The 27,006-nt window shown below is 40.2% G+C and overlaps 2 protein-coding genes across 2 annotated transcripts; both read right to left on the reverse strand.

Annotated features, from left to right (window-relative positions):
* Positions 1-346: 346 nt before the first annotated feature.
* Positions 347-17,487, reverse strand: LOC144005169 (ubiquitin carboxyl-terminal hydrolase 31-like). Its single transcript, XM_077503160.1, has 16 exons — positions 15,996-17,487; positions 13,800-13,937; positions 13,527-13,618; positions 12,490-12,582; positions 12,264-12,399; positions 12,044-12,194; positions 10,698-10,878; positions 9,338-9,449; positions 9,147-9,241; positions 8,881-8,958; positions 8,583-8,712; positions 7,068-7,187; positions 6,780-7,005; positions 6,535-6,693; positions 5,607-5,759; positions 347-5,063 (listed from the first exon to the last, which is right to left on the reverse strand). The coding sequence occupies exons 1-16, from the start codon at positions 16,560-16,562 to the stop codon at positions 3,607-3,609; spliced, it is 3,888 nt and encodes a 1,295-aa protein (XP_077359286.1). The 5' UTR covers positions 16,563-17,487; the 3' UTR covers positions 347-3,606.
* Positions 17,488-18,106: 619 nt separating this feature from the next.
* On the reverse strand, positions 18,107-26,777 carry cog7 (component of oligomeric golgi complex 7). Its single transcript, XM_077503507.1, has 17 exons — positions 26,308-26,777; positions 26,006-26,154; positions 25,818-25,934; positions 25,577-25,745; positions 25,391-25,473; positions 24,209-24,331; positions 23,939-24,137; positions 23,736-23,863; positions 22,258-22,412; positions 22,043-22,159; positions 20,918-20,983; positions 20,599-20,785; positions 20,392-20,532; positions 20,239-20,322; positions 20,027-20,141; positions 19,775-19,918; positions 18,107-19,049 (listed from the first exon to the last, which is right to left on the reverse strand). The coding sequence occupies exons 1-17, from the start codon at positions 26,471-26,473 to the stop codon at positions 18,883-18,885; spliced, it is 2,310 nt and encodes a 769-aa protein (XP_077359633.1). The 5' UTR covers positions 26,474-26,777; the 3' UTR covers positions 18,107-18,882.
* Between the last annotated feature and the right edge of the window lie 229 nt (positions 26,778-27,006).

Raw genomic sequence — 27,006 nt, forward strand, 5'->3', positions numbered from 1 at the left:
TTCAAACATGCATTTTAATTTGCAGCATCTTCTCCTCTAGTGGGGGAAAAACGCCGGATGTCGGAAGAGGACGCCTCGTGTCACCGCAGGCCATTTTGAAATTTTTATCACTTCCCAGGCGACGGGTTAAAAAAAAAAAAAAAGTGAGAAGAGAAGGTGAGAAAGCAGTCAGTGAAATTGATGACATTTATAGAAAATTACAAGAAGGGAAAAGGGGGGAAGAAAAAAAAGAGGCGGGGTTAGCGTTGCCAGCCTGAGGCCAAACTAATAAAAGTACAATTGAATCACATCTTAAATAAATGGCGCAGCTGTAGTTTAATAACGCACCCCCTTCACTGACGGGATGATACATCTTAATAATACACATAACCAGTTCAAATGAAAGGACGCTTCTCAGGGACACATTAAGTATTGCATCCATTTCCTCAACTGGGGTATTTTCTTGGCAAATGTGGAGCTCCACCTGGCGGACATTACGAGTAATGCAACGTAAAGCTTTTAATCACGTGACGAGCAGGCCTCACACAAACACAAACACAATCTTTGGTTTTCAAGTGATTCGGTTTACTTTTGAGTTAAATGAGCAGTTGTTAACATTCATACAAAATGTAGAGTTGTGCAAACAAAGCGTCGATAAAGAATGCCTTCACATGCTCTCTGATGCTGGCATTTTTTTTTTTTGGTTGGAAAAATAGAACACTAAGAAATACTATGTACACATCCAAGAGCCGTTTACGTCGTCATACTCAGCGGTGGCCATGAGCAAGAAAGTTGCTTGCATAGTTGAGTGCATGCAGAAGCAAGTCATCATGCAACAATTTTCACATGGACCGTAATCTGTGTGCTAAAAAGCGGTGATGATGATGAGTCGAATCCAACGCGCTTTATGTACATGGACGCTAGAAGGCCATTTGATTAGGTACACCTGCGCAAATCAATGAGATCTGATGCAGAAACGCTCGGATGTATATTTGGCTCATTTCTTCGCTGCAAATCATGTCGAATGTTATTTAATAGATTAATGTATGTATTTGATCAATTTCCAAAACAATGAGAAACGTTTTCCAGTATGATACAGCGGGGGAAAATAAATAAAAATACTGTACTGAGTTGACGTTACAAATCAAAATGGCGGTCTTATGCTGCATTCGAGAAAAGTTTGAATTCGGAAACATCCCTCTCGTTTGAGTCAAATATAAATAGCGAAGATGGCTCATTCCGATAAATTATTTGTTGTTCTGGTGTCACGTGAACATGTCTTGTATTTACATTTCCTCGAACGCTTTTAGGTCGGAAGTGACCCAATCCGAGTATGATAAATCCCATTTCATACTTTCTTCGAATGCCCCTTTTTTTTTTCTTTTTTTTTTATCAGCGACGCTCTCCGCTCATTGAAAAGCATTGAATTTTGGATACATGGTTGTAATTTGATTTGTGAGGATTATTTTTTATTTCAAAATGTGATTAAAATGTTTGACTACTATAACAATACGTCTTGTTTGTATGCTAGTCACAGGCAAAATAAGCGTTGCATCGTTGACTTAGAAATGCCCGGATGTTCGGAATTTGTCCGTGCATTAAAATTAGACCTCATCAGATTGTACAAGTGGACCTAATGGTCGGCACCAGTGTTGTGTATGCGTGTATTTATATGGCCTTTGTACACCCTGTGTTCTTTTAAGAGGAATGTTCCGAGACAGTGTGGCAGTCAGAGAGCCCCGAGGCCACAAGTAGGCGCCACAAGTAAATGTTGGCATCAGCCCCGGCGCTAGGTGGGAGGTTGCCCAAGGGATTGACGTTTTACAGGTAAATAAACGCACATATTTAAGAACCGTGATCTTTACACGAATAAACCGACACATGCTTCTTTCCCTCGCACCGTCTCGTCACCTAAAAAAAACAAAACTCCTTGAAGGCTGTTGCACGATAACTACATCAAGTGTATGTAAACAGCGATTAAGGTTATATAGGTGTGTGTTACTTGAAACGACATATTCAGTGCTTCATAAATATTCAATTTTACTTATAAATTTACCAACACCTGCAGTTATACAATTTCGATTAAATACTATGATTATCTGAGGCACTGATGTTGACACTCGCCTCTCCGTCATGAGGGAGAGCTAAAGGTTTTCGGAAAAGAATTCAGAGTTTAGAAAAAAACAACGGACATAGTCGTCCATTTTCAACACTCCCAAATATCCTTTGCCTGCAATTTTTCCACTCTTGAGCCACGCTTCCACCGATTGTCAGCCAATCAATGGACAGTAAGCGAGACAAGCTCCGCCCTCCCGAAACGTGATGATGAAAAATGGGATGAGAGTTAATATTTTGGGATGGGCATATCAATGTTGTCATTATTCGGTTTAAGTCTCATCTTGTTTGCTCTCTAAAATAGGGCCTGATTGATCAATCGGCCGATATCGTTTTTAAAATTGGTTGATTTTTTTCTTTTTCTTTTTTTTACACATTGACAATTACAAAATAATGACATTCAAACATCACCCTTCCAAAAAAAAAAAAAAAAAGAAAAGAAAAAAAACGGCCAATCTTTTGCCGATTATTCTGTTTAAAAGTTACATTCTCAAGGTTCTGAGCGTAAATCTTTATTGTTCTAAGTGTTAAGGGACCAAAAAATAAGTTGTTTTTTCATTTGATATACTGTATTTTCTTTAATCAGCTGATTAATCTGTTATTGGAATTTTATTCTGCTAAATATCAGAAATGGCATTAAAAACAAAACAAAACAAAAAAAATGGTATGGTCGGGCCCTGTAGTCAAAACATCTAAAATAGGGTCTGGCAGATTAATCGGCCGATATTATCGTTTTTAAAATTGGCCAATTTTTTTCTTTTTTTTAAACTTTAACAATTACAAAATTACACAACAATAATGACATTCAAACATCACCCTTCAAAAAAAAAAAAAAAAAAAAATCGGCCGATTTTTTGCCGATTATTCTGTTTAAAAGTTAAATATTCAAGGTTCTGAGCGTAAATCTTTATTATAAGTGTTAAGGGAACAAAAAATAAGTTATTTTTTTTCATATGATATCCCATATTTTCTTTAATCAGCTGATTAATGTGTTATTGGAATTTTATTCTGCTAAATGGCATTTAAAAAAAAAAAAAAAAAAATCGGTCGGGCCCTATAGTCTCTAAGCATTAACCTCACCCGTTAATTAAAAGAAATGCTTAGATATATCCAATCTCTTTAAGAATTATAATTGATTGTTCATTTTTTCCATAGCAAATTTAGACCCTCCCCAAAAAAAATTTGACCAAATCGGAACTCTGCCGCTTGGGTGGAAACGAGGCTTAAAAGACTCTTCCCAGCTAAGCTACGGACACAACAAGGCAATCATTCCAATAAATGAGCAACCCATGCTTATGTACAGTACAGTATAGTATTTCCTGGAAATCATCACAACCATACAAAGTGCTTTGGTAAAACCCATTCCTAGATAAGTATAGAACAAAGTGGACGGGAAGTGTCCGGAATGGCAGCTGTAAACCAGGAACCACTGAAAGGCGAAATGTGTCAATTCAGTGTTTGGAGCTGCACTAGAAAGGAGAGCGAGATGATCATCGGGCCCTCGTGTGGATTTCATTTGGACCTCTGGCTTGATTGTGTGGAGTTGATGGGGATTTTCCTGGATGGCATGGTCTTTTTCACAGGTTCTTTCTTGGACGGTTCTTTCGCAGACGAAGCCTGGTTGGTGGTTTCTGAGAGTTTGGACCTAGCGGAGGGCAGCAGTGAATGTTTGGACGAGTCTTTGTCCTTAGCTGCGGCGGCTTCGGGAGTCGCGTTCTGGGGTTTCTTGCCGGTTTCTCTCGCCGCGTCTCCGCCGCCGTCTTCCAGAACCGCTTTGGGATCGGCGGCCGTCACTTTTCCGCCATCCGTTGACTTGCGGGTGTCTTTGGGCCTCAGGGCAGTTTTGAAGAAGGACAAAGCTTTGTCTTCAGTCTTACTGTTCCTTCGAGGGGTTTTTGAGGGCAGGGCGGCAGACGGCGGGACGACGCTGGAGGATCGCAGACTGGTCATGGAGGAGCTGCTGCTTGAGCTTCGGGCGACCGTCCTGTTCTCCAAGGCTCGACCGGGTCTGCCCTCAGCTCGACTGCCGGCGGATCTGGACGGGGGGACTCCGTTGGTAATCTTCTTTTCTGACACCGCGTTGGTCCGTGAAGAATCCCGGCTGGCGCTCCTATCGGCTCCTTTAGTCCTCCCCGAAGCCGAGCTCCTATCGCCGCCTCCTTTGGGAGCCGTCCTTCTCTGAGGGTGCGAACTTCCCGGTGAAGCGCTCCGCCTCTGTAGCGCAGAGTCAGGATGCAAGCCCTCCTGGGTTTGGGACGAGCCCCTTTTGGAAGGCGTCGCCGTTCTCGAGGATGCGGCTTTGCTGGCTCGGGGCGGTCCGTCCGTTTTGTCCTTCGGAGTCGATGCGGCACCCTTAGCCTGCGCTCGAGCCGGTGACTTAACGACAGCCGGGGACGCGGGAGACAAGGAGCTGGATGACGTCGAGGAGGCGGCGGGACGCTTCTTGGGACTCCTCTCGCTCTCAACTCCGGTTTTCGCTGAGGTCCTTTTGCCACCTGAACCGTCTGCCACCATATTTCTTTGTTTCTGCTCCTTTGCAGTCGCCCCGTGTCGAGGACTGATTTGTTCAGCGCCACTGACTAGATTGTTGTTATCCCCGGCCTGCGCGGAGTTCCTCGGCTCGGCCTGTGACGCAGCTTTGTGGTGCAGCTGTTCTATCAGCCTCTTAGTTCCGAGATTATGATCCAACGCCGCGATGGCGGACTTACCTCCGATCTTCGGCGAACCGTTGAAGCAGGACGTCGACAGATTGGTATCGACCACCTCCCCTATCATTTCCAGCGTCGGGGAAGAGGAGTGCGATTCCAGGGAGAAGCGTGAGGGGGAGTTAGAACGGAGTTGCAGTTTGGCCGAGTGGGACCAGGAAGGCTTCTGGCCGTTCTCGCTGAGAACGAGCGGACTGGCGATGGACGCTCTCGAGGAGAAGGTCTGCCTTTGCATGCCTCTCACCACGGGTCGGCTCGATAAACCTGCACGCCGGAAAAGTTCACTTAACTCATTCAAACCCAAAAACGTATAAATACGTTTTTTAATACTTTGTCCTTCACTCCCATAAACGGATTTATACGTTTTTATGTTTTTTATCCTAGAGCTTTGATGCAGCTTCTGACCTAAAGAGGGTGCTTAAGCGCAATACCAGTTATGGCAAAAAACGGCCAGCAGGTGGCAGCAGAGTATAAGAGATCAGCCAAGGGCCATGTTGCAACAACTTTTTGCCAGTGTTTTCAACAGGAATTTTGAATAACTATGAAACTTAGCTCTATTCTAATGCAAATTGCTGCAAAGCGGAAGCAGATAGAATTATACTTATTTTTCCTGATGAAAGAAGAGACTCTAATCATTATTTTGGTAGGTTCCATGTTTTTATATCAATAGAACAGAATATTCTGTGGGCCTTGCAAAATCAGTCAAAATCCAGTAAACGAAGGAGGTTGCTTCAGTGAAAATGGCTGCGAGTGAACGAGTTAAGAAGAAATAAATCACTCAATTCAGGTTTAGAGGAATTTGCTTACCGTCATCCTCGCTCCGCTCACCGGCGAACTCCGCCGACTCTGACAAGGAGGCCAGCGATGTTCGTCTCGAGGAACCGGATGAGGCTTGGCTCGGCGGACGGCTTCCCATCAGGCGGCTGATCCAGTGCTCGCACAGGGAGGAACTTGTAGACCCTAAAGACCACAAACAGTCGTTAAATTTGAGAATGTTTCACCTGATTTCAGAAATAACCCATGGAATTAAATGTGGGGTTCTTCAAGGTTCAATGTTAGGCCCAATACATTTTAATCTTTATATTTTAGTTAGCGGCTCTGATGGTCAAAGGGAGAAACTTTTTTAACCATCATTTTTGACTCTGAGCTTAGTTTTATTCATCATATCAAAAATGTAACTAAGATGAAAAGCTCTATATAAATAAAGTTTGATTTGATTAACTCATTTGCTCCCAATAATGTGGAAATACGTTTTGTTTTTTTAATGTTTTAAGTGTCCCGAAGACGTATTTATACGTTTTTTTTTAGTTTTTTTTTAGGCCAGAGCATACAGAAGGGTTTGATGCAGCCTCTCAACTGCAAAGAACGGTTGCAGAAATGGTAGTTATTACACAAACGGCCAGCAGGTGGCAGCAGAGTAAAGGAGATCAACCAGGGCCATCTAAAAAAAAACTAAATTACTTATTTTAAATAGATGTGTGAAAACTGATGAAACTTAGCTCTCTTCTAATGCTAATTGCTGCTAAACGAAAACAGATAGAAACATACTTTTTTTTTCCTGATGAAAGAAGAGACTTTAATCTTTCTTTTGGTAGGTTCCATGCTTTTATAGCAATTGAAAACAATATTCTGTGGGCCTTACAAAATCAGTCAAAATTCAGTAAAACAGCCGGGAGCGAACGGGATTGCTTCTGTGAAAATGGCTGGGAGTCAAAGAGTTAATGAACTAACTTACCACCCACAGAACTGTTGGCAGACCAAGACGGAATGGTGGCACGCCGTTGATAAAACAAAATGTAAGCCGTCTGCTTGCAGACGTCCTCTTCTGATATCGGATGAACGTCGCTATCATCAAAGCAATACCACTGCCCGTCAATGGAGTTCTTACACTGAGCTACGAGATTTAAAAAACAAAACAAAACAGCTCAATATCAGGAACTGATTTGGTGACTTTTTTGATGGCGAATGTCGCGGTGATACCTGTGTAATGTCCTCCCTGCATGGTCCCGTGATGGTTGCACACGGCGTACAGATCGTAAAGGTAATCCTCGGGATCCCGACCCAAGCCGTAAGGCCGTCTCCACGGCGACCAGTGCGAGGGGAGACTCCAGCTGCTCTGGCTCCTCTTCACCATGTGCGGCGCCATGTCCATGCCCGTCAGCGGGAACTTGACCATGTTCTGCATTTTCATGCGCCGATCGCCATCCTACAGGAAGGGAAAGTTTTTACTTCTGTGACGTATTTCTGAAAATCTGTCGCCGCTCATACCTGTCGAAAGCGTTTGAGGTGAAGAATGAGGATGTCGGGCAACGTCCACAAACTCAGCTTGATGCTGCCCTGCTGAAGCTGCTTGCAGTGTGGACATCGCCAGGCGTCATCAGGAGCAAGCTGGGGAACGGAAATTGACAAATATAAGAACAAATCAACATCGTTTTAAATGGGATCATTTGTCGACAAAATTGTTCTAAGTACACCTCTGCAAATGCACTAACTAGTAATGACAATGTCACTGCCACCTGCTGTAGCGGATGTGCAATTACATTTTACTTTAGTACAAAAAACGGTTCCCTTTTCTTCAAATGTGTTTACAAAATATTTGCTCTTTTTTTTTTATTATTATTAATTTATCACATTAAATTGATGATTGATTGATATATTATAAATAATAAAATACTAGTCCAATAAAAATTTCACATACACATTTAACTATTTTTTTCCTTCTATTAAATAATTAGTTAATTTAGGACAATTCCTGGTATGTTATCTTCAAATAAATAAACAAATTTACAATATAAATGTGTTTTATGATTATTTCACGAAAGTAACTTGTGTATTTTATGGTGTTTTTTAAATTATTGTGAATAATAATGTAAATTAAAAATAAACAATTTTACATACATATTTAACAATTCAATAATTGATTAATGAATTATAATAAATTACAAATAACTATTAAAATTTTAATGCAGAATTTTAGCAAAATTTTAGCATTAAAATTCACTATTCTTTTTTTATTTTTTTTATTTTTTTTATTTTTTTTTTTTTTTACATATTGTCACCTTCCCAAAATAATTCCCTGAGTCATATTTTGCCAATAAAAATAAATAAATAAATAAATAAATAAATACATAAATACATAAATAAATAAATACATAAATAAAATGTCTTCATGATGTTGGCCACCTCAGCTAAAATTTTCTACATCTTTAATTAAACAGCTCATTCAATTTTATGGCTGAAATTATTATTATTAAATATAATAATGTCAATAAAATAATCTAATAGTTTTTGTGTTTTGTTAAAAAAAAAAAACATGACTTCGGCCACTATTTTCGGAGGGTGACAATATTTTAAGTTACATATTTAAACTTTTTTTTTTTTTTTTTTTAATTAATAAACAAGTGGTACACTGGCTCCCTCTAGTGGTACCGGAAGTCCACCATTCAGTCCTATGGTACACCCATAGTCATAACACAGGAAGATTTATACGATTTTTACTTTTCTGTGTTTTGTTTTTAATCACTTCATGTACAGAACATTTTTAACTCTTAAGTACAATATTTATCATTTTTTTCTTTAAATAAATTTACAATGCATTTAAATATTTTTAAATGTGTTTAAAGTGCATGGGAAGGGAGAAGCAATTTTAAAAACGTTTTGTATCTGGTCTCTCTATACTGCAGACTTTGCAGGCGGGCAGGTCGGGACAACGTATCTTCCCGCAACGAAATGTCGAGACAGCGGCGCACGTATTGATTGCGTGTCAAATGTTTTGAGCCCCACCTGCTCCTCTTTGGTGTAGAGCTGAAAGCACTGAGCCAGTGAGCAGCTCTGAGGCTGGAGGTGCAACTCCTTCACATGTCGTACACTTTCCGCATCGGGGATGTATTCGTCCTCTGTTCTTTTAAACAGACTGCAAGTAAACACAAACAATCACGGAGGGCTTCAGCTTCCGAATGATCCCACCAGGACGGTTTCGCACTGCGGGTGAACTTTGACGCGCACTTCTTGCATGCTAATATTTGGAAATTCACTACAACCAATCAAATGTGTGCAGTATTATCCTGTGTGTCCTACTTACTAGTCTTTCGTCTCTTTGTCCCATTCCACAACAATTTTGACATGAGGCGGCCCCCCGGGACCGCAAGACTTGTACGCTCTGTTAGCAAAAAACACAAATGTAAATACAAACATAAAACAATTCAAATGAATAGAGTCCATAAAACAGCCTGTTTCACTTCTCAAGTGGTATTTTCAAATGAGCAGTGAACCTCAAGAGCCCAGATTGCGCCTTACGTAACCAAGAGAAGGAGCGGCGCTCCCCCTAGTGGCGGCAGACAGTCTTACCTCTCCACAGAAGGATGACAGAGTGGTTGCTCCTCCTGAGGCAGCAGATACGTGATCCCAACCACCCCCACCACACGTAACGTGAAAGGACCAACCTACAAGATTAAAAAATCAAAAAAAAACAGCACAACAATGGAATCATATTCAACATGCAGAATATGGAATTGTTTTGAAAGTACAGTACGTCGTACCTGCACTACGGCTCCAGGGCGCAAAAGATGACGCATCTTCTCCAGAATTTCCTTTTGGAGTACATCCCATGTGACTGTACGCTCCAGGTAGAGGATAAAAGGATTTCCAAACCTGTGGGAAAGTTTTTATCCATAATTGACAACACAGGTTGTTTTATTTGATTATTTTCTAGCCAGGCTGTCCATTTCATTTGATGAACAAATTGCGTTCACATTGTGTTCACAACGTGCTTGAAGTTTTTAGAAACATAAGTAATAACTCCATCAAGTCCCAAGTCATTTTGTTACTAGCAGATTTTGGTGTTTTTATTTATTTATTTATTTATAAACGTCATGAAATCGAAATCATTTGGGAATTTTCGCCCCCTTGTGGAGACATAAGGGGCTCTCAAGAATTTTGCTAATATCACTGGTCAAAGATAATTTGTAATGGTTTCTGGGTAATATGTGCTAAGTCCAAATTGACGTGCATTTTTTTTTAAATTGGCACTTGTTTTTTAGATATCAATATTTTTGACAATTAATTGATTGATAAAGTGCTTTGACGCCATCTGTCTTTGCATGTATTTACTGCTAATTTTTAACAATTTTTGTTGCCTAATTTTTAACAATTTTTGATTGATTTTCACATGAAACATTGTTTGCATGTAGGAGGCTCTCTGGGATAACGACTGTCATCTTTCATTACATTACATCAAAAATGAAATAATATTCTATAGACAGATACCATCCCATCAAATCTGTAGCATAACATTATAACTTGTGTTTTATTCTTGGCACGTTTTTTTTTAAACAAAAATATGGAATATCTGGAGAAACTGCAGTCAATTTGGAAAAGCCAAAGTCATTTTCACATTCAGCAACATCAGAATAGGGCGGCTAGATTATGAAGAAAATATTAATCACAATTATTTTGGTAATAATTGAAATCAAGATTAGGATAATCTTTTTTTTTTTTTTTTTTGGCTACAAAACAATACCATTTTTTAAACTTACTAAATATTAAGAGAAATAAATTTCTTTGAAACACTATTATTATGCAAGTTTCACAATTTCAAGAAATTATTTATTCATTTATTTTTATTCATTTTAAAATTAAAAAAGGTGAAAATGTATACATTTAAACATCTGAAAAAATTAGTTTGAATATTTTTTTTTTTTTTTTACAATTATGTTGATTTTGTAACTGTGGAGTGTAATAATTGAACCTGTAATTGTAATTTTGCTTAATTGCACAGCAAAATACATCAAAATACCCTCAAACGAAAGATTCTTGGCACAAAAATGTGTTGCGCAGTATCATCGACTCGAAGTCGAAGGAAATGAAATGGAGCGAGAGGTCGCCTCGCCGTCGACGTACCTGCGTCCTTGCTGACCAGCGCAGGCCCGATTGCACACCAGCAGCACCACCTTCTCGTCCTGTCCCGTGTTCTTATTGGGGCTGAGAGGCGGCGTTGCGGGCTCCTGGATTTGTGGGGATAACCGATTGTTGTCCGTGCTGTACTTCAAGTTGTTCTGGTTGAGATTGGCGTGTGGACTCCCTGGATTGTGGGAAATAAATAAACAAATACATCATTTGAAATTGATTGTTAAATTTCACTTTTCTAATTGTGGGAATGCTGAAGCATTCCCACATACGTTATTGTGATTTTTATTCTCCACATTTTGCAGCGTAACAACTCCCACATAATACTTCCAATTTACACTGTTCAAATTTCAACTTGCTTCAAAAATTGCCGCCTCCCGGCGTATATATTGTCTGATTCCACATTACTTGCAGTATTTGCACAATTTAACATTTAATATCAACTTTTCCCCATTTGTTTTCAATGGGATAGACATTGAGCTTTTTCTAAGTATCACTTTCCACACCCACTTCCATACGTATAACTTATCATCATTACCAGGTGACTGATACTGCTTGGTGGCACAGTTGGTAAAGCGCATTGTCCAGTAACCAGGAGATTATAATTTCATAATTTATCTAAAAATTTACTTCATAAGCAGTCCACATGCATTCAAATCTTAGCATTAATCTATTAGCATTCAGATTTCAGCATTCCCACACAATTTCTCCAAGAAATTGCACGTCTAGTTGTGGGAATGCTGAAGCATATGTTTCTTGAAAAATTCACGCCTCCCGGGGTATATATCGTCTGATTCCACATTACTTACAGTATCCGCACAACTTAACTTTAAATATTAACTTTTCCCCATTCATTTTAAATGGGATAGACATTGAACTATTTTTAAGTGTCACTTTCCACGCCCACTTCCATATATATATAACTTATTGTTACCAGGTGTTTGATGCTGCTCATTGGCACAGTTGGTAAAGTGCATTGTCCAGTAACCAAGAGGTCATCATTTCATAATTTATCTCAATGTACTTCATAAGCATTCTACATGCATTTCAATTTTTTTTCCATGCATTTAAATCTTAGCATTCAGCTTTCAGGATTCCCACGCAATTTCTCCAGAAATTGCACTTAGTCTAGTTAGTTAATGCTATTTTAACAGATTTTTTTTTTTTTATTCTAAGTGGTCCAGATACCAAGACTGATGCGATAACCGCCTTATTTCAAGCCACAATTGTTTTCAGCCCACCTCATTCGAATAAGAAAGTGTACCTAATGAAGTGCCTAGCGAGCGCTTAACCCAATTGGCCCTCCTACTTGCACCGGCTAACGAGCAGGTTTGCCGTACCGCCTCGCTTGGAGCGGATCTGGTCGGGCCTGAAGAGCTCGGGCGTCTCGAAGGCGAAGATGGAGTCGCTCTCCTGAATGATCTCCAGGTCGTCGTCGTCGTCGCAGAAGGAGCGGTGGAAGCCGTCGTAGTACATCTCGGTGAGGACGATCTGCGCGCGAGAGGTCGGTGAGCGCGTCAACCGTTAAGGTCCGCTTGAGATCGGGATTCCCGGAAGTACCTGTTGAGCAGGGATTTTGGTCTCCTGCGCCACGGCTTGCCTGAGCCTGGACACCGTGCCGGACAGAGGCACGGCCACCCCGACCCTCATACAGTGCGAGCATTTGCCCTGGTACACTACAGTCACGTACAAGGGCCTGCGTCACACAAACACAGACGGAGAATTAATATATACACAACAGTCGTACATAAAACAGATTTGGTCTTTTGAATGCCGACAAACTGACCGCGTGTGAGGTACGGGGATTGGCAGTGAGATGCAGAGAAAAGGATCAAAGGTGTTGCTCTGTTTCTGGCAGTGAGGACACGTCAGGGAGGATCTGCACAGAAACATGAACAGACTCAAAGAAGGAAGCAAATTGTGTCACTTTACTATCAGGAACACGGTTGCCATTTTTTGAAACAATTTAAGATGTGAGCAAAAAGCAAAACCAACAGTGTCCTATTATACTACTAATCTATATCCTGAAAATGTCTGAAAACATACAACTACACTCTCATTCGCTGACACACACGTCACTCACCAGGCCAGGCCCCGCCTTTTAAAGCCACAAGCAATCAAAGTCATAGATTCTAGTGTGGAACGTGAACATTTTTGTCATCGTAATGCTGTTTAAAAATGACATCTAACACTACAAACATTCAAAATTTTGAGTCACTTCAAAATTTTTTGAAAGCACTGGTTTAAAGAATATTTAGACTATATTTGTGATTAACTTTGTTACCTTCTATCTACCTAGATTTTGAAATTAGACGTCAAAGTAAAAGAGTGGCAAGCAAATATTTTTGTATACAGCTATTGTTCATAAAGAAAATAAATGTTTGTAAAGACAGCTAAAGTGAGCAAAAACAGCAATTGTGATTTGTCAAAATGAAAAGAACAAATTCATTTCGCAACAAACATGCGGTGTGTCCACTTTATTTGCTTTGGTGGGTTGAATCAGGTCCGCGGACCTTCAGGTTGACACCCGTATCATAAGGGATTTGAGTAAGAGTAATAGAGTAAGAGAGAATAATACAATAAAAATAAAAAGTATCCCCTTGTAGTCAATGCTCAATATTATGACACGCTCATATTTGCACACCAAAACATGAAGTGATGTTGGTCACATATTTGGTAAACAGAGAATACCGTACACATTTACCGAATAGGTCTCAGACGGTCCAGCACATATGGTCAGTGTTTGTGTGTCAACAAAAGTAAAGTGCGATACTGTGCATTTGTCAAATAGCAAGACAAACAGTGGCTGCGTGGATGCTTTACCTGTATTGTGCCTGGAAAAGCTCTTGCACGAAAGAGCCAGGCGGCGCCGGGAGTGGAGATCCTCCAGGGGCGTTTTCGTTCTCTACTGGAGGCTGGCAAGACAAAAAACAGGCACCAAATAAATAAACAAACAAACAAATAGAAAATGAACAGCAGTGCAAAGTAACAGTACATATAACCTACTTCTTTTTCAGGTTAAGCTTAAGTAAAGAATGTTGAGCACTTTTACCACCTCTGAAAATAAACACGTGACACAGCGCGGTCGCTCTTTACCGTCCTGGGGGGCCTGACGTCGGGATGGATGATGTTGTTGAGGTCTTCGTGAACTCGATCCAGCAGCCACAGCAGGAATTCCTGGGCGTCGTGTTGGGAGTTGCCCTTGAACTGAAGGGCGCTCTTTGACACCACGTTCTGAAATGGGGATACACACGTTTAATAGAATAGATAGATTAGATTCGATTTAATTCAAAAGATAGATAGATAGATAGATAGATAGATAGATAGATAGATAGATAGATAGATAGATAGATAGATAGATAGATAATTTGTAACCATAGCTAGCTAGCTAAATAGGTGGGTAGATAGCTATTTGCTAGCTAGCTATAGCTAGTTAGCTAGCTAGCTAAATAGGTGGTTTACGCTAGATAGATAGATAGATAGATAGATAGATAGATAGATAGATAATTTGTAACCCTAGCTAGCTAGCTAAATAGGTGGGTAGATAGCTATTTGCTAGCTAGCTATAGCTAGTTAGCTAGCTAGCTAAATAGGTGGTTAACGCTAGATAGATAGATAGATAGATAGATAGATAGCTAGATAGATAATTTGTAACCCAAGCTAGCTAGCTAAATAGGTGGGTAGATACACTAGATACAGAAATTCACAAAATGTAATTCGACTTTAAACCATTTAATAGTAAACAACATAAATATGCAACAAGAGTCACCATGTCAGAAGATGACAACGTCACAACTGGAGTGACAGTTAGCTGACACCAGCGTGTCCACTCAACAAAGTCACCTCTGCTCACTTGTGGTCATATGTCACGCATGCTATTTTCCCCATCAGTCCTTTTGAGTGTAAATAACACCAAAATGTTTCCATGGCACACTAATCAATATATCACGTTAACTAAGAGGTCTAAATTACTTGGCTAACAGATTTGTGGATTATCATGAGACATTGAATGAGCATATGCTATATTTCATAATAATAATAGTCTGTTTATGTTCTGCATCATCAAGATACAAGTATTTAAGGTCAACATGTTAGAGCACATCACTGCTGAATAATTATGCTCATTACTTTTTGATTATTTTTACTGGATTCTTTCTTCTTGCCACTAAATCTCATTCTGACAATGCTAAGTCATATCACACATTTTGAGGGCAGTCGCTCTAAGAAGAAAACATCAAAAAACCTGTCACAGTTCATATTCTGGCAGGCAACCAAGGTAAGGCGGAGGGGGGGAAAAAAGCCCAAAATAGGAGCGCTTTTAAGACGAAACTACAGAGTCCTCTCCGATTCCGTTCCTCTCTTCATGAGAACTGAAAAGATGAAAATAGATGAGCAGAAGATACAATGTTACAAATCTGCGAGGTGACAAGACGAAAAGGTCTGCTTGCCATGAAAGCTGATAAGTGGGAGGCAGGCGGCTCCGAAGAGTAATTAAGTTCATTCGAGCTTCAGCTCTCCTCCTAGAAGCTGTTCAGGAAGACCTTTTTTTTCCCGTATGGATGTTTTATTATTTGCCATTACATAAAACTAATGCCTGATTAATATTTTGTTGGTAAAATTTGAATTAAGCAGAAAAATGTTTAATCCATTGTGGGCGTGGCCATTTTTGGCATTATACCGCCCTCTGCTGGCGACTGAAAATCATAACACCGTGGGGCAATGTGATGTCATTTTCAGTCCCCAGCAGAGGGCGGTATAATGCCAAAATGGCCAACCACCAATTTCCTCTTTAACTCATTCTAACCCAAAAACTTAAACATACGTTTTAGTACTTTGTCATGCACTCCCAAAAACATTTTTTTATGTTTTTTTTATATATATGTTTTTTTATGCTAGAGCACACAGAAGACTTTGCTACAGCTTCTGACATGAAGAGGTGGCTTAAAGAAATGACCACCAGGTGACAGCAGAGTATAAGAGATCAGCCAGGGCCATGTTGCAACGAGCTCTTTTTGCCAGTGTTTTCACCAGGAATGCGAATATCAATGAAACTTAGCTATATTCTTATGCTAATGGCTGCAAAACGGAAACAGATACCAATATACTTTTTTTTTTCCTGATGAAAGAGTCTTTCTTTTTGGTAGGTCCCATGTTTTCATAGCAATAGTCAAAGTGCAAAATCAGTCAAAATGCAGTAAAATAGCCGGTAGCAAGTGAAGATGGCGGGGAGTGAATACAAAAATTATGAAATTATTCTTTGCAGGTGGATTAGTGTCACAACACAGAGCCTACCTTGAAATCTCTGCTGTGTTGGGGCGTGTACTCGAAAGTCCACAGAGCTCGAACCAGGCCGGACAGCTGCTCCGTCACCTCCCCGGAGTCCTCCTGCTTTTGCTGGCTGGACTTCTTCTGCACCAGAACCCCGTTGGACTTACTCGCCTTGGTATCAGCACCGCTGCCGGCCTCGGATCCTCCACCTCCGCCACCACTTTCGCCCCGGAACTGCTCCAGGGCCAGGTACTCTGCGAAGAGCTCGGTGTTGCTCAGGCACTGCAGGATGGCGTTCATGAAGCAGGTGTTGCCGTGGTTCTTGAGCCCGGCCACGCCTGGCACCTTGTCGCCGAAGGGGAACCCGCCGCAGTCGCTGTCGTCCGACTGGAGCGAGCCGCCGGTGGTGGTGGCGATCAACGAGGCGTCGTCCTTGTCGTCGCGGGCCTGCTCGTCCGTGCTGAAATGGGACAAAGTGGAGAGAGTCCGGAGGACTCTGTTCATGAAGCTGCCCACCGAGCGGACGGAGCTCCTCCGGAACAGCTTCTTGCTGAAGGATTTCTTCTCCTTGTTAGTGACCACTTTGGACATGGTGGCTGCTTTTTGGTGGCCTTTCGGCGGACGAGAGGTTAGCGCGCTTGCCTCACTGTTTTGTGGCTCCAGGTTTGAATCTGGGTTATGGACTTCCTGTGTGGAGTTTGCATGTTCTACTCGAGCTTGGGTCAGTTTTCTCCTGCTTTGTCCCACTTTCCAAAAACATGTTTGTATACGTCATTTAAGACTAGTTTTAAACAAAAAACAGGGGAAATGTATATTGTTTTGCCCAAAGTAAGCTAGGCTCCAGCTCACCTAGTGAGGACAATAGTAAATGGATGTTTGTGGAGAGACGAGGACAAAAACACTTTAAATCCTTTTAGAGCACTTAACTGCCACCCCCACGCGACATCACTCGGTCGTGTTGTCCACAGGGCCCGGGCATGTTCCACATTACAGGCCTGCTAGTTGGCAAAAATGGAGACAGACGGGCCCGGCTTGCGTAAACACAAACACCGTGTGGTGTTGTTGGAGAACCGCTCGGACCGGGAGGCGCCTCTCCAGCGTCTCCAGCAGCGGCTACGAGCACCCGACACGGCGGCCCGTGTCATGGAGGCGGATCGTCAGACATAAACATCAACGGCTCCCGAGTGGGGGGGTCCCTCATCTTTTATTCAACGACGCGCGGCTCCACCCGGTCCAAAAGGCATCCCGCAGCCTCACCTCCGAATCGAATCTTCGAATGGGGGGTCTATTTGTATTTTTTGTCCTAAATTCCCCAATGTTCCTCCGCGGTGCTCATATCGTCGATATCGCCGAAAAACCGCCGCTCCCACCCCTCTTCAGCATCTCCTCCACCCTCCCCGAAGATTTTGGAAGGGAGGGGGGGGAGGTCACTCGTGTTGGTATTCGGAGCCCCTTAATTCCCGGTCGGTACGAGGCTCGGTGGCAAGGCCGTGTAACGCGTCCATCCTCGTCTGGAGGCAGCGACACTGCAGGCAGGCGGGCGGGCGGGCAGGGCGGGGACGGATGACGTCGCAGCCCGACACTGGTCCATGTCGGAGGGGAGCAGGTGGATGCTGGATGATGATGATGCCGGATGAGATGATGCTCGCCATCAGTCTCCATGGTCAACGCGAGGACCAATCACAAGGTGCTGCCACATGATGTCAAATTTCCAGAAAAGTGGACATCATTTATCCTTCGATTTAACAATATAAACAAAAACATAATAATTTGGAGCAGTTCAGAATCAATAGTTGAAGGGCAAAATCATTTCAATAAATTATACTCAACAGAATATGTGCAGATCGCTACCGAATTTGCTCCGACCAATCAAAGGATGGGAAAATGGTGACATCATCGAGGGCTAGATCACCGGCCTTGTGAGGTCGAAAAAAATAAAAATAAATAGTAATAATAAATAAAATAAATAACGGATTATCTGAATAATTCTATGTAATATATTGGAATTTGGTTACATAATTGAGAATATATAAAAGACGTTATATTAACTAAAAACGTCCATTGTTGTGAAACTGCACTGTTTATATAAATGTACCTCAAGTTATTCAAAATACATCTCACCAAGACAATAGGCGTACTGTGTAAATGTTTTATATACACATTTACATTAAAATATGATGGAAATTTCCACTTGAATACTGCACAATAATTGATCAGAATATGAAGCTCAGTCACCATACAAGTTACACACAATTGTTCACCTTAAATAGAATTAGCAACACAAAGTTATACAAGTAACAAATGATCCAACAGATGTTAAATGCTTTTGCACATACCCTGATCTGGTAACATTGTAATGCAACTAATGAAAATAAAGCCGAGATGCACAAATGGGCTAAGAGTGAATCAATGATTAAGGAAAAAAAAAAAACACCTCGTCATTATTAATTTAATTTCATCATGACATTCATACTTCCAGTTAAGGGTGGGGTGGGGCCACTGCAGGGTCCTACATGAAGTGATTTGGGACCCGACAGAGACTGGCCATGTAAATTCATTTATAATACAATAAATTTAAATTATTATTTCATATTTTGCATCCTTAAACTATATATTGTTGATTCTTGGCTGCATATAATTGAACAGAATATTTAATATTATCTGTGATAAAAAGATTGATGATGATGATTAATCAAAGTGAATAAAACTCAAAATATTGAATATTTAAAAGGCAAAAATGTGCTGATTTCATCATATTTATTTATGAAATTTGTACTAGCACAGTCGTGTAGTGTCTGCGGGCCACCATTAATGTAAAAGTCTGCACTTGTATACTAATCACCACCTCAGTGTACACAGCGGCGTAAATTCAAATAAAAGAGAGGATCAAAAAGCCCAATGAAGTTTTTTTTTAGTGGTCAATAGAGCGGAGGGCGGCGATGGTGGCTACCAGTCGCCGTGGCAACTGTTTGCCGGTTTGTCTGTAGTCTTCTGGCTTGGCCCTCAACAGCGCGACGATCTGCTGGAGGGTGCGAGACGGCTGCAGGCCCAGAGCATCCATCACGTTGCTCAAGTAGTCTGAAGATGTACAGTCAAAATTTGTCATGATTATTTTTGTGTACAAATTGTAAAAAAAATATATATATATATATATAGTTTAAAAAAAAAAAAAAAAGTAAAAAAATAAATAAAAATAAAAAAAAGTACAATTACTATAAAAAATGTTTTAAGAGTTTAAAAAATGTAAAAAAAAAATAAAAAACAAAAAAAATAAAAAAAGTAAAAAATAAAATAAAATCCTAAAAATTACAATTATAATTTTTTTTTTTAAATTCTTAAATGTAAAAAAATAAAAACTATAAGTAAAAAAATGTAAAATTAAATAAATAAATAAAAATATAAAAAGTACAATTATCACTTAAAAAAAGTTTCTAAAAAGTTTTAAAAAATGCAAAAAAGGTAAAAAATAAATAAATAAATAAATCCATAAAATGTTTTTTAAATGTGAAAAAAATAAAAACTAAATGTAAAAAATGTAAAAAATAAAATAGAATAAAAATATAAAAAAGTACAATTATATATAAAAAAAATTCTAAAAAGTTTAAAAATGTAAGAAAAAAAAAAGTAAAAAATGTCAAAAAAATCCAAAAAAGTACAATTATAAACAAGTTTTTAAATAAGTTAAAAAAAAAAAAAAGTAAAAAAAAAAAAAAAAAAAAGTTTTAAAAACAAATGTTTAAAAAAAAAAAAAATCAATTAAATTGTACTAATTAAGTATCTATATCTGATGCCTCCTTGTTTACCGATATCCGTGGCCAGCTGCTTGGTGGAATGTGCGCTCAGATGAGGGATGAGCAGGATGGCGTCGCAGTACGTCTGCATGGTTGCCCGGGCGATGGAGCCCAGCCAGTAGTCGGCCGGGTTGTCCAACTCGGGAAGGTCATCGCCTGGGGAGGGGAACGTTTGGCAGCCGTCGAGGAAATAAGACACACTGGAAGTCTCGGGGGCAAAAATGTTTTGAAAAGTGTCGAAAATATCATGTTGAGACGAGTAACCTTGCTCTGGAGGAAAAGGTAACTTCCCAGCAAGTAAGGCCAACTCCAGCGCCGGATCCTCCTGTGTCACGAATGGCTCCAAGTGGAGCGGAAGAGACATCAGGTACTGACCTATCTGGAAGAGGATAAACGTGTGCAGTTTAAGCAACATAAGTGCAGCACATAAATTCATCTAGCACTGTAACTGAAAAAAAAAAGAAGAAACAACTAACATTTGTGATGTACTCTTGTGGTGACAGGCTGAACGTGGGCAGGTCCTCGGTGTAGCTCTCCCCTAAACCCGCTGATTCTTGACTCTGTGCATAAACGACAATTTCAATCAAGACATGTCTCAAATACTCACAAATTTGTAATCAGTGCGTCACCTCCATCTTGGCGACGGGGGCCAGCTGGTGCTTAATCTGTAAAAAGACCGAGTCAAAGGCCAGCTGATGGGCCTGCTGGTTGAGTCGGGTCAGCGCCGCTCTCGGCTCGGCGAGGAGATTGGAGTTGCCGGCGCCCTTCTCCTGCGACAAAAAGGCAAACGTGAATTAGTTTGGACCATTTTTGATATGTACAATAAATATAAACACCTTTAAGGAGTAGAGCACTTCCATGAGAGCGTTGTACTCGGCCATGCTGCCCCTCTGGAGATAGTTGTACTCCTGCCAGGGATTTTTGGTGGCGCCCTTCCTCTCGGCGGCGCTGGCCTCCTGGATGCCCGCCAGGCTGCGGGGGCTGTACGACTCCGACAGGTACTTGCCTGCCGTGCCCATGATCCTGCGGGAAGGAATGATTGACAAAAGAATACATATTATGCACAGTTTGATTTCACTACTTTTATTTACCACTAGAGGGAGCCTGTCTACCCCACTTTGAGAATCTGATTGATGTTGAGACAAGTTGACTCACTTGTTTGACAGCTGCTGCTCAAAGGCACCGCATTGTCTCAGTAACTCGCCACATGTGGCAATTATTCTACAAAAGACAACAGAACAATTGACGTGATGTCATTGGACCGCCAGAAGATTGTATCATTACACTATAAAAAAAGAAGAAAAAAAAACCCACTTCAATTGGGAACACACGATTGAATTAATTAGTCCAAAGTGAATATATTCAGTTTAAGTAATTAAGAATAGAAAGTCTAATGAACTCAGATTTAGTTAAACTTACAAAATATTGTATGTACAATATATATATATACACATACACATACATATACATATATATATCAAAACATGAAACCTATCAAAAGAAAGATTAAAGTCACTAACGCTCTAGCATTAAAAAAAAAAAAAAAAGACGAAAAAAAGGTATAAATACATATTTTCGTCTTTTGGACACTTAAAACATAAAAAAAAAACAACAACAAAAAACGTGTTTATACGTTTTTAGGAGCAAATGAGTTAAACTTCATGCATTCAGAAGAATTAAATTACGGTAGCCCAAAGTGCAGATTAGGCGATTTTTTCTATTTTGTACGTACCGGTACATTGTTTTTGTATATACTCCAAAGTATTAATTTTATGAACTCACAATTAGCTAAGCTTAATATATTCACTTTGGACTAACTTAATTCAATCGTGTGTTTTCAATTGAAGCAATTTTTTTTACAAGTTGTATGAGTTATTATAAGCAGTAAAATGTTAATATTTTGTCCAGAATGAATTTGATAATGTAATCATTTTTCTTGTACCTTTAAAAACAAATTTCCCACTTGCTGTCAAGTGAAGATGACATCACCTATTTTTCTGGGTTTAGTCAACAAACTGAGCCATGATTGGTCGTTACATACTTCCTCAGCACAGGTTATGTCATCTATTTGACAGCAAGTGTAAAAATTTGTATTTTAAGGTATTAACTAAATTTGTATTTTAAGGTATTAACTGTACATAAAAAATAATGAAGTTACCAAATTAATTCTGGACAAAATATTATGTAACGTTTTGCTGCTGAAAATGGCTCAATGAGTGAAGTATCACCTTAAGTTGGTTCAACAATTCTCTTTTTAGAGTGTTCTGCAGTTTTACGTACCTGACTGAGTTCTGGAACGCAGTCCAGTCCTCCTGGAAAACTGCAGAACTCTGCGCATCCTCCAGTTTGCACTTCTTCCTGATTGACTGCAGTGTAGTGGAGAAGTCGGACACGTACCTGGCGAAAAAAAAGAGAACGGCGTCAACGCTGGCTGCAGAATTTAAAAAGACAAAACATCCGCTAACAGTCAGCATTACACATGAACTTAGATTTACTTGGTGAAGAGAGCTTTAAGAGCCTTGAGGAGGCCGCACACGCCCAACCCGTCCGTCAGTTTCACGCAGCGGTCCACGGCGGCGCTCGCCAGGCCGAAAAGCTTCCCGACCGAGTGCTTCAGCTCCTCCACGCAATCGATGACCTCGCCGTGCTCCTAACGACGGACCACAGGATGACGAGTTACACACAATTAAAAAAATATAATATCATATTCATTAGGGGTGTGAATTGCCTAGTACCTGACGATTCGATTCGTATCACGATTCACAGGTCACGATTCGATTCGATTAATCCCGATACGAATTTATAAGTCGATTGTTGCGATTTTTTTTCATTCAAATTTAGAAAATACTAATCAGTAAGCTTGTAGAGTGTAAGATTTATATGAAAATGTATTATTTATCTGAAATTCCAGTCTTATAGAGGTTGTAATCTGTTTCATGTTTGAACAGCATTAAAATAAAATATTAAGGCTTAATGTTCCGTTCATATAACATTCTTCCATGCTCAAGGTGTGAATCCTAACCCGAAGTCAGACGTTTTGTTGAATATTTTTCCATTAACTCATTTGCTCCCAAAGACGTATTTATACGTTTTTTTTGGGGGGGGGGTTGTTGTTTTTTTATACTAGAGCACGGTTAGAGGCTTTGATGCAGCCTCTGACCTGAAGAGGTGGCTTAAAAGCAATGGTAGTTATTACAAAATTCGGCCATCAGGTGGCAGCAGAGTATAAGAGATCAACCAGGCCCGCGTTACAACAAGCAACTTGTGAATAATGATGAAACTTAGCTATATTCTAATGCTAATTGTTGCAAAACGGAAACAGATATAAATATACTTTGTTTTCCTGATGAAAGAAGAGACTCTAAACTTTCTTTTGGTAGGGTCCATGTTTTTACAGCAGTAGAACACAATATTCTGTGGCCCTTGCAAAAATCAGTCCAAATCCAGTAAAACAGGGAACAGGGTTGCTTCAGTGAAAAAGGCTGGGAGTGAATGAGTTAAAAATGGAAGTTTAAAAATCGATTCACACACACACACAAAAAAAAAAAAAAAAAAAAAAAAAAAAAAGGCAATGATGATAAGACGTTGAATCGGTAAGACTACCGAATGAACAATTCTGAGCTCTTTATATATATATATATAAAAAAAAAAAAAAAAAAAAAAAAAGGCAATGATGATAAGACGTTGAATCGGTAAGACTACCGAATGAACAATTCTGAGCTCTTTATATATAATAATAAAAAAAAAAAAAAAAAAAAAAAAAAAAAAGGCAATGATGATAAGACGTTGAATCGGTAAGACTACCGAATGAACAATTCTGAGCTCTTTAAAAAAAAAAAAAAAAAAAAAAAAAAATCGATTTTTTTTTTTATTGAATCGATTCGAGAATCGCGCGATGTAGTATTGCGATATATCGCCGAATCGATTTTTTTTTAACACCCCTAATATTCAATATGCTTTTCTCATATCTCACCAAAGGAACAGCACTGATCTGGATGAGAAGGTGATTTTCCTCCAACTCTCCATATTGCAACTGGTACGGCTTATAAGGGTCATAGAGCGCGCACACAAGCTCATTCACCTTCAGGAGGTTATTCTCGCCTAGCAACACAGCACAGGTTACAACTATTACAATTACAATTCACACACGTCATGTATTTTCCTCTCAGTGCAGACCGAGGTGAGGCATCATGGCGGCTTCCAAATTGTGGCCCAAGGTGAGCGTGGTGTGGTTGAGCTCCAACAGCGCGTCGAGGCGCTGCTCTTGTGCCGCCCGGTCCGTGGCCGTGCTCAGGCACACGGGGATGGACGGCACCATGGCCCCCAGAGTCTGGATCAGCAACACTGTCACCACCTCGTAAGGGTTCTTGAACACCTGGTGGTCGTTGAAGTCCATGTTAACGGCAATGCAATGACTCACGAGGTTCGCTGTCTTTTTTTTTTTACCTGGCTGCACCACTGGAGCTGAGCGTGCCACGTGGACAACAAGGTGTCGTAGAATTCCGACAGCTGCTGATTCAGGCTCAGCTCGCTCTGAGAGAGGTCCTGCCACATATTCACTATCTGGCCCTGCAGAAATTAGGTCACATCACGTCTGTTTTTACACACTGAAAACAAAACAAATTTTCACCGGCATATATTTAATCCTCTACAAAAAAAAATACCAGTTATATTATAATTTAGCTCTGGCTGTCTTCTGTGTCTCACCAAATCTTTATGTAATGTGGCGGTATGTATCATACTGCCCCTGGTGGCCAATGCGTGCATTAGCATGAACAGCACAACGCCCACTTAATTCAGTTTTCCCACATATGTTATTCGGCTTTCTATTCGCCACACTTTATTGCCGTGTAATGGTTTCCAGAAAATACTTCAGATTTACACCGTTCAAATTTCAACTTACTTAAAAAATTCACGCCATTTTGGGAATATATCGTATTTATAGTATTCACACAATTTAAAGTTAAATATCAACTTTTCCCCTTTTCATTTTCAATGGGACTGACATTGAACTTTTTCTAAATCCCACTTTCATACATATGACTTCTCATCATTACCAGCTCTGTGGTACTGCTCAGTGGCACACTTTGTAAAATGCATTGTCCAGTAACCAGGAGGTTGTAGGCTCAAATCCCACCTCTGACTATAAATTGCAAATGTATCCATGGCAATTATGCTAAGTGATTCCATGTATACCAATTATCTTTGTTCCACTTTTCATCTAAATGAATTCCGGGTACTACATGCCTAGGTGGCGCTATTGTGTGAATTTAATTTTATTTTATGCATTTTTTCATTTGATATCATTAGTTCCATTTTTCCATCTAAATGAATGGAGGGTACTTTCAGGTAAAGACGTTTACATATAAATAGGACACTAGCCATGATTTTCAACAAGCCAAGTTGGCTCACGTCAAATACTTCCCTTGCATTATGGAGACAATGCAAGTGCGTTGGTTCAAATATCGCTTGAGAAATATTTTATTAGCATTCAGCTTTCAGCATTCCCACGGAATTTCTGCAGAAATTTCACTTTGTCTTGTTATTTTAGAGAATTGTTGCTATTGGGACATTGCAAATTCCTATTAGAACTGTCGATTAAACAACTATGTGTCTTTGTTTGCTCACTTTATGACACTTGTAGTAGTACGCGAGGAGCTGCGGCATCCTGTCGATCTCCGAGAAGACTTTAACAAACAGTTTGGCTTGGTCTGCGTGGAAAAAAAATGAAGAAAGGCACTAATGTTAAGCATGAAAAGCACAAATGAACATGAACAAAGAGGTGGAAGTTTGAATGCAAAACTGTTAACGCACCTACAGACATTGAATTAAATGCCGCCACTATTTGAGGACTAGCGAGGGCCTCCAGTCTGTTTTTAAGAGCCTCCAGGTGGACGCACTTTTCTGAGTAGTCTGGCGTGTCCACCAGCATGGCCAGACTGTTCTGCATGCTGGTTAGTTTGGATGAGATGGCTGCGAGATCCTGAAGGACAGGAGGACAATGTTGGCAGCAGTCCATTAAAAAAACAGCAACAATACTATTGATTTATTATACCTGTGATTTGAAGGTCTCCTCTATGTCTACACTGAGCGTGCTCCACTTATCGGCCTCCTGTAGCGCCTCTGCTGCCAGCTGCATGCGACTTTTCACTTGGTCGATCTCCACCAAGACCTGAGAGTAACACGCACAAGATAATTCTAATTCCATTTGTTTAAAAGTAGATATTTTGTATTTAAGCACACCTGCATGGATTGCACTGTGTCCTGCTCAAACTTCTTGATGTCCTCTTTGACCAGAACCATCTGTTCCTTAAGGAAAGTAGCTTCCTGCTTCAATGCTTCCACATCTCGCAGCACTCTGGGCATGCTCTGCAGGGACTGGTTACTGGTCTCTACATAAAAGACAAGTACGTTAAGAGACATCCAGTAATGGTGTTTGTCTTCATGTCTGCTTTTACAATGGCACATGGTTGTTTTGTGTACAGTACATTTTGCTCAACTTGCTGATTTTTAACAAGGAGAAGAAAGAAAAATGTAATACTTACCCTCAATTGCATTGTTGACTTCCTGGATAAAAAGCTGCAGCTTCATTACCAGCGTCGCGGCGTGGGAATCCGCTTTTCCCGGTGCATCTTTCTGCACCACTTTAAAAGCGCCATTCACCCAGTCTTTCACGTCAAAGTCGTCGTCCAGGAACTTTGAAAAATCCATCTGCCGCCTCCGGATGATTCATTCAGTCGACGAAAAAATAGTTAAATGTCATCGAGCCATGGCTAACGCTGGTGAGCTAGTTTTTCCCGAACAACGGTTTCGACACGAATATAAAATAAATAGCCCAAGAGAATGAGATAATCATCACAACCAAGTATAGTTCCAACAAGGCAACGGCTTCCTCCAGAGTTAATTTGAAGCGTCAAATTTTTTTAGAGAAAGATTACTTGAGACATCGCTCATAGTGGCGCAAGAATCCGAAGTGAGCGATGACAGCAACTTCCGGTGTGTACTTGTGTTTACCTTCCCCAAGAAACAAGTGCTGGCATTTCACATACATACAAAAATATTAATACAATAAAATAATCTAATAATTATGGAACACAAATCTCCGTATGAACTTATATTCGTTTTATGAATTGTTTATGAAGTCACCTTTTATGGAACTGTTAGTGTTCAAATGAGGAAAATCGCCAAAGGGAATCGGCGCTTGCCAGTGCCACAAAGAAATATGTCCGTCCAGAAACCAAAAT

Source organism: Festucalex cinctus, chromosome 17, assembly GCF_051991245.1.
Source record: "Festucalex cinctus isolate MCC-2025b chromosome 17, RoL_Fcin_1.0, whole genome shotgun sequence".
In the NCBI taxonomy this organism is placed as follows: Eukaryota; Metazoa; Chordata; class Actinopteri; order Syngnathiformes; family Syngnathidae; genus Festucalex; species Festucalex cinctus.

Coding starts and splice junctions, on each gene's coding strand:
- LOC144005169 (XM_077503160.1), bottom strand. CDS start 16,562: ATGTCCAAAGTGGTCACTAACAAGGAGAAGAAATCCTTCAGCAAGAAG. Junction 12,583..13,526: donor CTTTTCCAGGCACAATACAG/GTAAAGCATCCA, acceptor GTTTCTGTGCAG/ATCCTCCCTGACGTGTCCTC. Junction 8,713..8,880: donor GACAAAGAGACGAAAGACTA/GTAAGTAGGACA, acceptor GTTTACTTGCAG/TCTGTTTAAAAGAACAGAGG.
- cog7 (XM_077503507.1), bottom strand. CDS start 26,473: ATGGATTTTTCAAAGTTCCTGGACGACGACTTTGACGTGAAAGACTGG. Junction 23,864..23,938: donor CGCCATGATGCCTCACCTCG/GTCTGCACTGAG, acceptor CTGTGTTGCTAG/GCGAGAATAACCTCCTGAAG. Junction 20,323..20,391: donor CCCCCGTCGCCAAGATGGAG/GTGACGCACTGA, acceptor GTTTATGCACAG/AGTCAAGAATCAGCGGGTTT.